General features: G+C 43.0%; 1 protein-coding gene across 1 annotated transcript; it reads right to left on the bottom strand.

The window, feature by feature from the left end:
* Positions 1 to 781: 781 nt before the first annotated feature.
* Positions 782 to 13484, bottom strand: LOC129128596 (serotransferrin-2-like). Its single transcript, XM_054645996.2, has 18 exons — positions 13370 to 13484; positions 10483 to 10619; positions 8869 to 9032; positions 8407 to 8506; positions 7827 to 8003; positions 7482 to 7644; positions 7311 to 7375; positions 6527 to 6684; positions 5858 to 6044; positions 5554 to 5702; positions 5257 to 5347; positions 4883 to 4951; positions 4483 to 4665; positions 4046 to 4202; positions 3289 to 3371; positions 2294 to 2478; positions 1780 to 1966; positions 782 to 1481 (listed from the first exon to the last, which is right to left on the bottom strand). The coding sequence occupies exons 2-18, from the start codon at positions 10535 to 10537 to the stop codon at positions 1432 to 1434; spliced, it is 2223 nt and encodes a 740-aa protein (XP_054501971.2). The 5' UTR covers positions 10538 to 10619; positions 13370 to 13484; the 3' UTR covers positions 782 to 1431.
* Positions 13485 to 13541: the final 57 nt, after the last annotated feature.

Raw genomic sequence — 13541 nt, 5'->3', positions numbered from 1 at the left:
CAGGTTTTTAAGGCCTTTAGGCTTGTCTGGGTAAATATGCATGATAATATGTCTTACATGCAGGGGGGAAAGGTCAAATCTCCCAAGAGATCAAGAGTGTTGGGCAACAGGGAGTGCTGTTATTGAGACACAGCAGCAGTGCTGGTGTTCCTTCATCCCAGCCTGGCAGATTTTAAGCAAGATCTCAGCTGCTATTCAGAATACTGAGGCAGCATCCCTCTCTTCAGAAGCACCAACAGCTCCTGCTCAGCTCAGAGCTGGGATTCAGGGCTGAGGCTGGTGCATGTACCCAGGCTGTGCAAGGCAGCACAGTGCTGTTTGTGAACCAGAGCTGGAGCACAGGATCAGCCACAAGGCGTGGTAACACGGGTAATGTCTGTGTCTGAAAACAACATCCCTGCCCTCCCAACCCATAACAGCTTGTGTAGAACCCAGATCTTTAATTTATCCCTGATTAGCTGCAGGCTGCTCTTGGCACAGCAAGGCTGCCAGCTGCATTTCTTCACCGTGTTCTCAGAACTGCCTTCTCCCAAGTGCCCCACAGATGGCAGGGAAGCTCCAGGAAAGAAAGGCAGGAACACCTGAGAGGCCTAAACCAGCATCCTGCTCTTTCCCTGCCCCTTCAGGGCTGCAGCTTGCTGGCTGCAAATGCATCTGAGGCTTTGGCTCTGTCACCATACTGGGAAAAACAGGATACAGCTGATGAACAGATGATTTCTGTTCAAAGGGCTTCATATCACGTTCAGGCAGTTTCTGCTTGTAAAACTTGTGCTGCTTAATTGATAGATAGTATTTTGACATTTCAGAAAATCTCAAATCCAAAGGGTCAGTATAAAGTAATGGTTGGAGATCTTGACAAAGAGAAATATCCACTGCTGCAAGCATCCAGTTCTGCTGGAGGTTAAATGTCTTCATACATTTATTTGTGAGAAGAAATGTTTTGATTTGGTTAAAGAAGAAATATAGATGTGCATTCAGCAGGGGCTATCTAGCTGCAACCAAAATCACAGCTACAAGAACACAACCTTGCAACTACAAAGTTGATTGGGGTTTTTGCATGGAAACTGTTTATAAGACAAACAAGGCAAAATGCTACCAACTAACCTGTGCCACTCCTACCAAGTCTGTATTTTAGTCCATGGTACTGGCCCTGCTCTTTCCACAATGCTGATCCTAGTTCTGTGCTGTTGGTTGTGCTGTTCCCCATGCTGCCATGCTCCAAAAAAGAAAGGGATAATATGTGAATAGTATTACATCATCATAAACATAAAATCTGATGGAAAAAAAAAAAGACAAGGAGGTGTTCAGCATACATTTCTGGAGATGACTGTTTCCTTGCTGACTGCTTTGGATTGGCTGGATTTGCACATTTTCCTTGTTCTCAGCAGTGATGCTGATGTTTTGTGCCCTGCAAAGCCTCTGTAGGAGCTGTCAGTTGGATGAGGATGCACAGATATCCTGTTTGCAGAAGTCCAAGATGCCTACAAACCAGTAAGAAAGTGTACACTTAGAGATGCTATCAGCTTCAAAAGTAGTAAGTTCTTCAGATGCTATTCATTAAAATAGCAGACAGCAAAATAGAGGTCAAATTCCCCTTCTGAATTGCAATGACCAAGTTAGTCTGACAGAAGTCTAACACAGGACTCCTTAGAAATTTGTTATGAACAGGATTAGGCAGAACACACTTCTCCATGCAGTGTCAACAAAAGGGCCAGAGCTGTGCACACAAGGCTGCCTGCTGCATTTCTCTCTAACTCTGAATTCAGAACTGGACTGTACCTGCAGGTGTGCAATTAAACACTGATTCTGCCAGCTGAATGAAAGACTCTCCAAGGATCTCCTGATAGCTCAGGTGACTTGCATGAACAAGGTACTGAGTGGTGTCCTTGAAAAGCAGATCACTTCCACCATACTTCCACGACTGAAAGAGTTGGAATTCAGAATTCAATTTGCTTCCCAGAGATTCCTGAACAGAAAAGGAATAAAAATTTCACAGCTTGGGTCATTAATAGCACTTTTATCTAGCACAGTTCATATTAGTACAAAAAGATGCACGTTTGCAGTGCCTTATTTCTCAGCAAAAGTATGGCCTCTGTGGAATGGGAATTTGGGAACTGGTGCCAAAATACCCCTTAAGAGAACCCAAATACCAATTTTCTCAATCTCCTATGCACATTCTTTTGTACTGGATCTGAAGGCACTAGTATATAAAGCTTTCCATCTTGAAAGGGTTTTCAGCAGTTGTACATCACAAATGGTGACATGGCAAGCTCTTCCCTGTTACCTGTCACACCTGAGATTTCAGCAGGAAGTCAGAGATTTTAGTGACAGTGACTGGTCGGGTCATGACTGCGCTGGGGGGCACGGGGCCCAGGTTACAGCCGGCCCACTCTGTGACTGCGGCGCGCCTTCCATCCGGGCACAGCAGGTCAAAGTCAAGGGGGGAATAACCTCCTGCCCAACCAGAGCTGCTCAGTTCTGAAAAGAAAATGAAGGGAAAGGTAATCCTCTTGGAAAATTAAAGCAGAAGAGAGGGTGAATCTCAAAGAAAATGTTAAAACTTGAGAAGCTTAGTCAATGTGTTCAAAACAAGTGCAGTGTGCTATGTGGTCATTTCCTAGGAATGCAGAAGGGCCAGGGTGGTGTCTTCAAGGAGGGCAGTGAACTTAAGCTGCACCTATCAACCAAAACAGAATCAAATCAAGGCATATGAACAGCATCTCACATCTCATCTGCATCTGTAACCACATCCCTTTCTGGAAACAAAGGGATTCAGCCTAATGCCCTTTGCTTCCCCAGACAAACTGCTAATTGTTGCAGGAGTTCCTGTGGGTTTCCAGCCCCTTATACTTTCATTTGATTTTAGAGAGATTCCTCTCTTAGAAAACTCCCCTCTCTTACTGGAATGGGCTAAAATAGAATTTTATTTTGCTTTAATGTGGGTTCCTTTTCTGCTTGACTCTAAGAAAAACATATTTTGAGTTGCCTTTTAAAGCTGTGACATTTAAAGCTTCCAGAAATTTAGTGCAGTCTCCAAGGATGATTATCCCAACACATATCTTTGCACTGGCTGATTCCTCTTTTTTCCTCTCTTACAGTATCTGAATGTTGAGCTTTACTGGAACACCTACATGGAGAAAGCTTCTAGCAGTCTTCCATTTACAAACACAACTTCATGGACCCAGATTAAACCTGTACAGGCTGATCCTCACGAGTGATGGTTGCTTTGTGGGAAGTAACTGACAGTAATGAACATTCTCAAAAGAAAAGAGAATATCTGCATCTCACCCTCTATGTTCTGGAGCAGGTTTGAGTGTTCCAGGAAAGCTACATCTCCAAAGCTTCTTCCACTGGGATTGCCAACTAGGCACCTAGTGCAAGGAAAAATAAAAGGGATCAGAGACGCATGGTGGCTGACATTTGGACAGTCAGCTGAAGCTAAAATTGGAGTAGCTGGAAGTATCCCTCCCATCTCTAATCCCTTGGAATATGTCAGTGATCTCAGCATAGAGATTTGCTAAGACAATCCCTTTCATTCCTTACAGCAGCTTCCAGTGTGCACCTTCACCCATGCCTAGGCAGGAAAGAGAATGGAACTCAACCAAATACATTATGTATATTTCATAAGAGTGCTTTCTTAAACTTTCATAAAAGTTTCACCTTTAATAGTCTTCTCTGCCTCTGTCTTCCACTATTTTTTTTTAATTTCCACTCTAATTATCTCCTGTATGCTACACTGCCTCTTACCACAGCACCTCTGCTCTCTGGTCCTCTTTCATCCCTTCCCTTTAATGAGTCAGTACCAATGCTTAAGCTGTACATGTTTGGAAGCATTGCCTTGCTCTGGAAATGGTTTAATGACCATTTTAAACCATCAGTCAGCTGAACATCCCATGGCAACTGCAACCAAAACAAAATACACACTAGCAAAAGTTTATACAGACAGATGCTTAACAAATAGGGGGGAAAAAAACCTTCCAAAAAAACCCAAATCAGCAAAGTAATGAGGCAATTGTGGCTGCTGCCCTGCATTTCTGGCTCTCACCTGAGTGCTCCCATATTGCCATAGTAACGTTCATTGTGACTTGCAGCACACCTGCTGGACACTCGAGCTCCTTCCACCTCCCCATCTCCAATGCACACCTTGCACAGGTTCCCATCTGCTCCTGGCATGCAGCCCTTCCAAAAGTAGTTCTGATAAGCTGAGTAAAGAAAACTGAGATGAGATTAAGGCAAGGTGTTCCCAAGGCTCTTCACATATGGGAAAAGACAGGAAAGAAATTTCATCCTGACAGCTAGCAAGAAGAGGGCTAAATAGTGTGACACATAGTCAAATATGAGGAAAAGCTGCTTCAACACCCTCTGAAACTGTAGTCATCACTTGCTGGTTGGATCCTCATGGCCCTGTTTCTATTTTACTCACAAATTTAAGCTTCAGATTTTCATGGTCTAGTTAAGAGAGAAGCCAGAGGCAGCCCTTACCAGAGGCAACATCACAGTTCTCAGTGGCATTCTGCTGAGCTCCTACTGTGTGTCTGGACAGAAGTAACCATCCTGCAGGACTGTACAGGTGACTGTGGCAGGATCTCCTTCCCCTCAGGTTATGGATGTGAATCTGTTTGGCACTTTTCTTAGCTAGGGCAACAGCATAAACTGGTGGAAGTGCTGTGAAACAATGACAACAGCCAGTTATACCAAGGCAATTCAGTATTCCACAAGGGTACAGCCCCCCTTCCCTCCCTCATCTTGTCACAGCATCTTCAGTTACAGTACAGGACCTGCTCTTTGCTTAGCCACAAAGTTCTTGTCCTTGCACAGGAAATTCTATTCTAAACCAACATGCAAATCAATTCCTGCATAAACTCTAGAAAGTTTCTGTTACCTTTGTGCTTAAGATGAATTAGTTTCCCTGTTTTCTCCATGGTCTCAGCTGCTGGGGCACAATCTCCCCCTGGAAGGAGAGATAAACATTAAGGATCTTGCAACTGCTGTCATTCCTTTTACATAGCAGCATTCCTTCAAAACCCTTGTGAACCTCTTCAGCCATGTCAGCATCTTTGTCCCTTTAACCGAAGGGATAAAATAAACAGACCAAATGCTGGAGCCAGTTAGTGGAAGAGCTGGGAAGAGTATTTGGACATTTATACTGGCTCCTGCTTCCATCACAAAACATCACAAACTGTGGAAATTAAACTATATTCTTAACAGTACTGTTTTGATTGCCTCTCTTCTTGATAAGGTCACATGAGAACTCACCATAGCATTCTGCAGCTACAGGCACCAGTCCACATCTCCCTGCAATGTACACATGTGTTGCATCCAGGGTGACTGCATCAGCCTCACTACTCTGCCAGCAGCATTAGAGAAAATGACAAAAACAGGATTTGCATGAATTGAGTATCTAAGCAGCAGGACTTCTCCACTGGCTGAAAATTCCCCTGCATCAATTCCCTCTCATTCCCACTCATTCCTCAAGCTAGTTTTCCTCTCTTTAGCTCAGACAAGACATACATAGCCAGTGCAGTCTTACCCTGAGCAGAAGGAGTCTCCTACCTTGATCATTTCAATGCATTTGGTCATGGAAGTTGCCTGGACACAGACCAAGGGGTCGGATTTGATGCTCAGTGCCCACTCCTCACATTTGTGGAGCTCAGCATCACTGATGCAGCACCAGCGCACGACGCTGTTCTCCAAGGAGCTCCCTGAAATGGAAGCAGGTCACGTCACCAGTGCCCCAATCTGTGACATGTCAAGGGGATTTTCAGGTAAATGCATTTGTGCCTGGTGGGAGGAATAATGTGGAAGCAGAACTTTCTCTTCCCTCTCCTTAGCTACAGTCCCCTGGAATGGTTCTCACCTTCATGGCCAAGTCCCTTAAGGAGAGCTACATAATCCAGACCAAGGACATAGGCAATCTCCAGCTGCTCCTCGAGAAGCTGCAGGTGCTGAGTGGCATCTCGGAAGAGCAGGTTCTGTCCCCCAAAGGGTGCTGAACTGAAGAGTTCAAATCTGGCTCTTTCCTTTCCTTTATGCCCAAAGAGGCGCTAGGACAAGAACAACACTTTTAAATGGCAACAAATCTCCTCATTCTTCCAGCAACAGGCAGCCTCAGTCTTCCCTGCCTTTGTATCAGTGGTCAAGATATCAAATACTATTTATAAATGGAGAAAAAGACATGAAGAAAAGTGAGCCCTGCCTGAACCTATGAATCTCCCTCAGCTACATAAAAATTGATTCAAGTTCCATGGCAGGATGAACATCATTAGCCATTTTACAGTTTGTGTGTTATGGCATCTTCCCCTTCTTTACTGATTTATTCTCAGCCTCCTATAGAAGAACACTTTAGAAAAAAGCAAAACCTTACACAAGCCAATGCAAGATCCTTCCCCCAACAAACAATTTTTAGCACTGTATTCACACTAATTATAAATTTCTCAAGAAAAAAGGCAACCTGGGTCATGATTGCCACACAAAGATGGAAGAAAAACCTGTGTCTGGACATAGACAGCTTATAATATTAACTCACTTGGATCATGCTAAGAAATTTGTTGGTGATCTTCTGGAAGTTGCTGCGGGTGACGATGCCACGGCCAGGCCCCTTGCCCAGGTTACAGGTGCTGTATTCAGTCAGCTCAGCTGTGGACCCATCAGGACACAGGAGCTCATATTCCTCTTTTTCTGACTCTGAAACAAGGAGACACTCATGAATTTGTGACCAGAGCCATGGCTTGCCAGCAGGCACAGAGATGGAGTATAAAATGTTTTTCAGTGCAGGTTGCTAAAGGTTATGCAGGCAGCATGGTGTACCAAGCACACTTGGGAAAGCTGTCTTTGGTAAATACTTCTTATAACAAAGAGAAGGACCTCAGCCAGAGCTGCTCTTTAAGCTATACTGCTGTAAATACATTTATTTACAAATACTTACCTGCAAATGCTACTGCTAACCACCTTTGGTATAGAGCTCAACTGAGTTTAAAAGTACAAGGCAGGTGTACAGGAACTTCACAGTTATGCAGCTCAATATGCTGAATTTTAAAAGGAATCTTGTAACTTGGGCAAATCAAATACTGACAGCTAATGAAATCACCTGTCTGCTCCCATTTTAAGAATCTCCTGTGAGCAATCACTGCCCACTCACACTTTCCTGTTCTGTTTCTTTCTGAGTTTTGTGGAGAGCCAAGAAATACCCCTGAACTGCTTGCAGGGATTGAATTTTCCCTGGAAACAACAAAAATATAGGCATATCCCTCAAACATCTACACAGGAAAGAGCAGACAGAGATGAAAAGAAAACTGCATCTTTAAGATTACCTGTGGCACTCATAATTCTTAGATGATCTAAAAAGGCAACATCTGCCACTCCATCCTTCAAGCACCTGCAGGAAGACAAATGCCATCCTATTAACATTTCACCTGGCTTTCCTACCTTAAAATGTCTTTTTCCCCCAAAAGTGAATTCAGGCCCAGTGTCCCAGAGCTCACCTGAAGGCTCCCTCGGAGTCATAGAAGGGTTCATTACTGCTTGTCTCACAGAAGTGGTTCCTGTCTCTGACATAGGATTTTTGTCCTTGGCAGAGAGCACACAATCGAGGAGCAGCAACACCAACCCCAGGGATGCAGCTTGCATTGAAATACTCACTAATTGCTGCAGGTGTAGGGGAAAAAACAAAACAAAACAAAAAGAAAGAAAAAGGTCAAATGGGAAAAAAATCAAAAGAGGAAAAGGGGCCAGACATATCATGGCCATACCCAGTTCATCCTACATCTGCTGGCACTTCAGTTACACTCACTGTGGCCAGAGGTAGCCCTGTGGCTCCTATCACCTACCTTGGCTCAGAGGTTGGGCCTCATCCCAGGAAAGATAATTCCTTGCCAGGAGAAAGCCAAGGGGAATATTCCAGCCCGATGTCCACCTGGCTCCATTGTGACAGCTGCGCGCACCTCGCAGGTTCTGGATCTCCAGAGTTCCTCGTTTGGCAATGGCCACAGCAAACACACAATTTCCTGCAATAGCACAAAATGTGGAACAGAAAAAAAACAATCTCAATTCTGCAGCTTCCACCTCTGAAGAGGAGCTGAATTCCTTCAGTGAACATGGCTAAAGAAGAAATTATCTTAGGCCTAGTCCATGGAGGTACTCGTGCCAGGAACTTAACCACATACTGGCTACAGGGCACCCTGTCAAACAAGCAATGCAAGTCTGTCAGTACCACAGGCAGAAAGGCTGCTGGGTACAAAGCACCACTGGTATTATTCATCATCATTAAATATTTTAGAAACAATTGTTAGCCACCTCCATATTCCTACAAAGATAATAAAAAACATATTGACTTGTTTTTCAAGAAATCTGGAGCCATCTCTTAGCCAAATCAGAAGTACAGTTTACTCCTCAGCTTTCCCAGCCTACCTTGATCATAGATCTCTTTTGCCACCACTGCCAAACCGTACAGCTTTACAGCAGAGTAAACATCTCCAGCATCCAAGGAGGCAGCATCTGCTTTATTGGCCTTTAAAACAACAGAAAAACCCTCAAAACAAATGTGTTTACAAGGAAACAAACAGTTTCTGCCTCAAGACCACAGTTTCTGCCTCAACAAATTTTAATTTAGTAGTTTTCTTTTGCCTATTTATTTCCAAGCAGCTTTCACTATTTCTTGGAGATTGCAAAGACATTAGCTGGGGTAAAACAGTACATCTGGCAGGATGCTCACAGGATTTAATTCTTGCCTCTCAAGTGACTGTGTACTGTGTCATTTAAGCAGTTCCATTATTTCAGTATCATTTTATTTGCCCATAGTTTCTGTTTACCAGTTACTTTTCTAAGAGGATTTGGACACAAAATCAGTTTTTCAAACCTCTGTGAACTCACCCTGATTTTATCAATGCAGTCATATGTATTGTGGGCTCTGATGCAAGAAATCCTAGTAAAGGAACTGGCAGGAGTGAGGGGCAGCACAGCTGCAAGCACTTTGGAGAGCTCAGCACACTTTCTTTGTTCCAGGTCAGAAAGGGTGCACCATCGGAATTTCTTCCCTAGAGGGTTAAAAAGAGAAGTCAAGATTTGTAGGATTTCATTAAAAACCCTCAGTTTAACACCTTATGGAAGAGAGAGGTTATTGTATTTTATTTAATTTCCAACAGCTTGTTTGTGCTCACTCACACTCAAATACCCACACACTTACAGGAACCCAAGAGATGTGACCAAGGTCACTTTTTCCCAACATGAGGACAATATTTGATGCTGAATCTTTAATATGTCTCTTTGCTTCCTTTTGACTGAAAGCAACCAAATAGTTTTAGGCAGATTTGTCAAGAATCAGCAATTATTAAGGCAAAATCTTCTGCCACAGAATCTTCCTTGCTTCCACCTTAGTGAATTTTGGGTAAGGCTGCCACCCAAAATTAGAAGGAACCAAAGGGGAGGATGTGTTTAAGGCCAGAGCCTGTTTTCTGTTGGCATAGCAAGAGAAGGAATGGTACTTACAATGCAGGGTCACATCTTCTGTTACCAGAGTGCAGATTTTCTCCCAAAAAGTCAACTGGGATGTGACTCTAGCAGAGCACAGACCTTCTAACCTTGATGTGAACATGCATTCTCTGGGGTTTATCAGTTTTACTGCTGCCCTTGGTTATCAATACTGGCCATGCTTTTAACCTTTGCTCTGCTGTTTCCTCTGGTGCTTTCACACACCAAAAAGATGCAATTAAGGGTGGAGGTGAAGGTGAAACTTCCTTTTTCAGAAGGACTTGGAGGCTCAGTGGGTTTAAACCAACTATAAAGCTACATCTTAAAGGAATCCAGACATGCCAACAGAACTTTCTCTTTTGCTTTAGGCTGCAATAACTCTGTCTTGTATTATTTCTCTGAAATATATCATCATATGCATCTCCAAGAAGACACTAGACATTTAAGGAGGAAAAAAGAGATTGTTGTACACAAAAATAGCATGCTGTTATGTAACTCGAGAGAATCTTAAGCCCTGTAATGAAAACCAGGACTGAACACACAGAAAATGCCACAATATCTCTAACATTGTATTTTCCAGATGTTTAAGCATATCTCTGGAGAGCTATGAATACCAGCAATGTGTACAATTAAATCATTGAAGTTTTCATTTCTTTGAGCATAGCATCAGACATTAGTCCTCCACTTGTTTTGGTGTTAATTCAGCACAATTCCAAGAAGAACCAGTAGAGGTTTTAGAGGGGAGCAGTTTGAGGTCCGTGCTTGGTTCTGACACCGCTAACGAGTCCCCAGATCTCAGCTATTCAGAGGAAACAAAGCCTCACTGAATTACTGAGGAAGTTGTGTATCAAACTGCTTCAAAACTAAAAGGTCACCATCTGCCAATGATCAAACAGAAAAAATACAGGCACGGCTTTAACTGCAACTTCTTTCTTTGCACAGAGGAAAACAAAAGCAAAGCATTTATTAGTTTGAACGTCCCCCACCCTTCTCTCTCCCTCCCTGCATCAGCCTTACCTGAAGCCAGCAAAGAGAAGGTGATTAGGACAATTAAAATCACTGTCTTCATCATTACAGCTCTTCAGCAAGGATCTTCTCTCTACCCTGAGCTCTGCATTCTCATACCAGGAATTCCACAGTGATTACCAAAGCTTCTGGAAGATAACAAGGGGGGTTTAGATATCGACGAGGATAAACCAAGATTTTCAAAAACAGTCAGAGGATGGTATATCCTTGTAGCAAAGGAGAAAGGGACAGGGTCCCTTTCCTACCCACAGATGGAAAATATCCATGCATTATCTGCTCTATTTTTATCAGACACAGAAAGAAATGTGAGCCTCTGCTTTAAAAAGAAATAGAAATTCTGCTGTTTCAAAAGGCACCTAAAGCCTTTGGGAGATGGGCAAGATTTACACCTAACTTACAAAAAAGATACCTAAAGCTAAGTGAATTATCCAAATTAATGACCACACCTCTCTACAGAATACTGAAGGGTCCTTCTTACTTTTTTTTTTTTCACCTGATAATGGCTTATCTCCTGAGTAATTTTAAACAAAAAGTAGTCCTATGCCTCCCTAAGAATTCAGAACAGACCTGGGACACTGTTGACTGTCTTGATTCTCTTCATTCCATTCCAGCCTAGCAATCTCATCCAAACTGCTTTATTCCCCTATTTTCTAATGCTTAACCTGAAGTATTATTACCTCTTAATTACTCTACAGCCGCTATTAACATCATTAATTCTATAGAAGAAAAAAATACATTTATTTATATATTATATATGAGACAAAAAATAAATTTACATATTATATATAAGGAGAAGTGTCTGATGATGTATAAAATATTGTGAATATGGTTTAATCTTTTCTGTTCAGGAAAGAATTAACTGTTCCAAGAGTTCTGGAGAAATAGAGTCTTTATCCTACTTTCTTTTCCTTCTTGATTTTACAGCTCTCCCTGGTGCTTTGTTTACTTAATGTATTTTTGCAGCTACATTTCCCAGATTTCTTTTGTTGCCTTATGTACCCTTCCCTAGTGATTCAGTCATCATTCCCCACCTGCCTCTTTCACACTCACGTAATGCACATCTCCTGAGTTTCACAAGTTCCCTCTCTAGATCTGCAGCACTTGTTGAGGTGTTGTTTCCCACTGATCTGATCACAGGAGGAGTTACACAGAACCCCAGGATGGTTTGGGTTGGAAGGGACCTTAAAGCTGATCCTGTTCCACCCCCCTGCCAAGGGCAGGGACACCTTGCACTAAATCAGGTTGTTCCAAGCCCTGCCTGAGGCACTCCCCATTTCTTCCTGCACCACCTGGAACAGGCTAGGCAGAGCTAAAGGAATGAAGCAGGTATTTATTAAAGGCCTTCAAAGGATACACCCTGGGCAGTGCAAGAGCCCAGCGAGGCTACACCCAAGATGGACACAAGATGGACAAGCAGTCCTGAGTGTTCACACTTTTAGAAGTTTTGGTCCATTTACCTATTGGGGTTAATTGTCCAATTACAGCTTCAGGCTATGAAGTCCCATCCTCCCAGATTGCTCTCCTCAATTCTCTGTCCTTTATGGGCCTGAAGCTGCAATGCTGTCCTTGGTTCTCAGGCTGAATTAGGATGGTTTTGTCTGACTAATGTGAAGAGAACTTGCTAATACTTTATGTGAAGTTCAGAGCTACACACTAAGGCAGTACAGAATCTGGAAAATATGCAAGTTAAAACTTAAGGCATCACCTGAAACAAACATTCTGAAGCCCCAAGATCTCCAGTCTCTCATTTGTTGGAGGAGCTGTGGTATTAATCCCCTCTTTGACTTGGCTCAGCAGCACAGGCCTAGCACAGCTCAGTACCCTTAGGGAAGTAAATTTTAACCTTCAGTGAGTGCAGACTATATAATCTCACCAGATGTTAAAAAACCCCATAAATCTAATAACAAGACACATTATAAAATATTTTTTTAAAAGTTACACATCCACATATTTACTTTTAATTCCAAGGAGAAAGATTAGATCAGGACAGATTATTAATCAGTTTAGCCTTGTGACAATTATTTTACACTATAAACAATGTGTTACATTTAACTGCACCTTAACCTCTGAATCACTTCTCAGTCAGTTCTGGGGAAACTTGTCTGTCAGGCCCATCAGTGGGGTGCTCTTACACATCAAAGCTAATGGTTCTTGCAAGGCTTGTACCAAAGCCCCTTACAACACCAAATCCCACCTTCTTTGAGGTTTTACTTTGTGCCAATCCTACCATTATGTATAGGATATGTAAATCCCAACAATTCAGTCAGCTAATATTATTACTGTTTCATGAGGTCTGTGTCTGGATTTCCCCTCAAATTTCACATGTTTAACAATGAAAGGCTTTCCTGCACATGTTTAAGATACTTATATAGCTACTACTACCTATGGTGATGTGGAAAAAAGGCAGAATCATATGAAGGTGTTATAGATTTCATTTAGGCCTGGTCAGGAAAAAATACAAACATAAATCAGGAATTTAAATTAAATTAATCAGCTTGCCTGAGGACCATGTCCTAAAGCACTAAGGATGTGGAAACACAGCCAGGACTCTTGAATTATTTTCCTACTGATTCACCATGTGAAACTTCCCCTCTGCCACTGTCAGAGACAGGTAATTAGCTACTTCCCAGCATTTATTCATCTAGGGATGCATCTAAGAGAGTGGAAAACCAAATAACCTCTATAAAATTCCCTCTGGGCAGCAGGCAGCCAGGCAACTTCCAAGCAAAGGACACCAGGGGAGGTGTCTTACTGCACTACCCCACCACACACCTCACTTGGAGGAACAGCATCGTGTCTGTCCCATGTCGTGTGTCCTCTCCCTAAAATCCCTGCCTTAATATTCCTGGTGGTCCCACACCTGGGGCAAATAACTCACCTGTGTGTCAACAGCAGCACTGAAAAGCAGCTGAACCCCACCTGCCTCATCCTGAACTCCCAGCAGCAGCGCCCTCCTCCCGCTGGGCACAGCCCCTTCATGGGGCAGCTCCATTTCCATGGCACAAACCCTCAGGAGCCACCACCCCGTCCCCACTCTACATCCCCTGGAA

The sequence above is a fragment of the Agelaius phoeniceus genome, chromosome 18 (genome assembly GCF_051311805.1).
Source record: "Agelaius phoeniceus isolate bAgePho1 chromosome 18, bAgePho1.hap1, whole genome shotgun sequence".
In the NCBI taxonomy this organism is placed as follows: domain Eukaryota; kingdom Metazoa; phylum Chordata; class Aves; order Passeriformes; family Icteridae; genus Agelaius; species Agelaius phoeniceus.
Note: the sequence above shows the minus strand (reverse complement) of the source record. Positions and strands in the feature narration are given on the sequence as shown.

Bases quoted from the DNA above. Each gene is read 5' to 3' on its own strand.
- LOC129128596 (XM_054645996.2), bottom strand. From the start codon at position 10,537: ATGATGAAGACAGTGATTTTAATTGTCCTAATCACCTTCTCTTTGCTG. The intron at 8,004-8,406 runs GTAGGCTGGGAA...GTGCTATTGCAG, and splicing joins AAAAGAGATCTATGATCAAG to GAAATTGTGTGTTTGCTGTG. The intron at 7,645-7,826 runs GTAGGTGATAGG...CTACACCTGCAG, and splicing joins GGCCCAACCTCTGAGCCAAG to CAATTAGTGAGTATTTCAAT.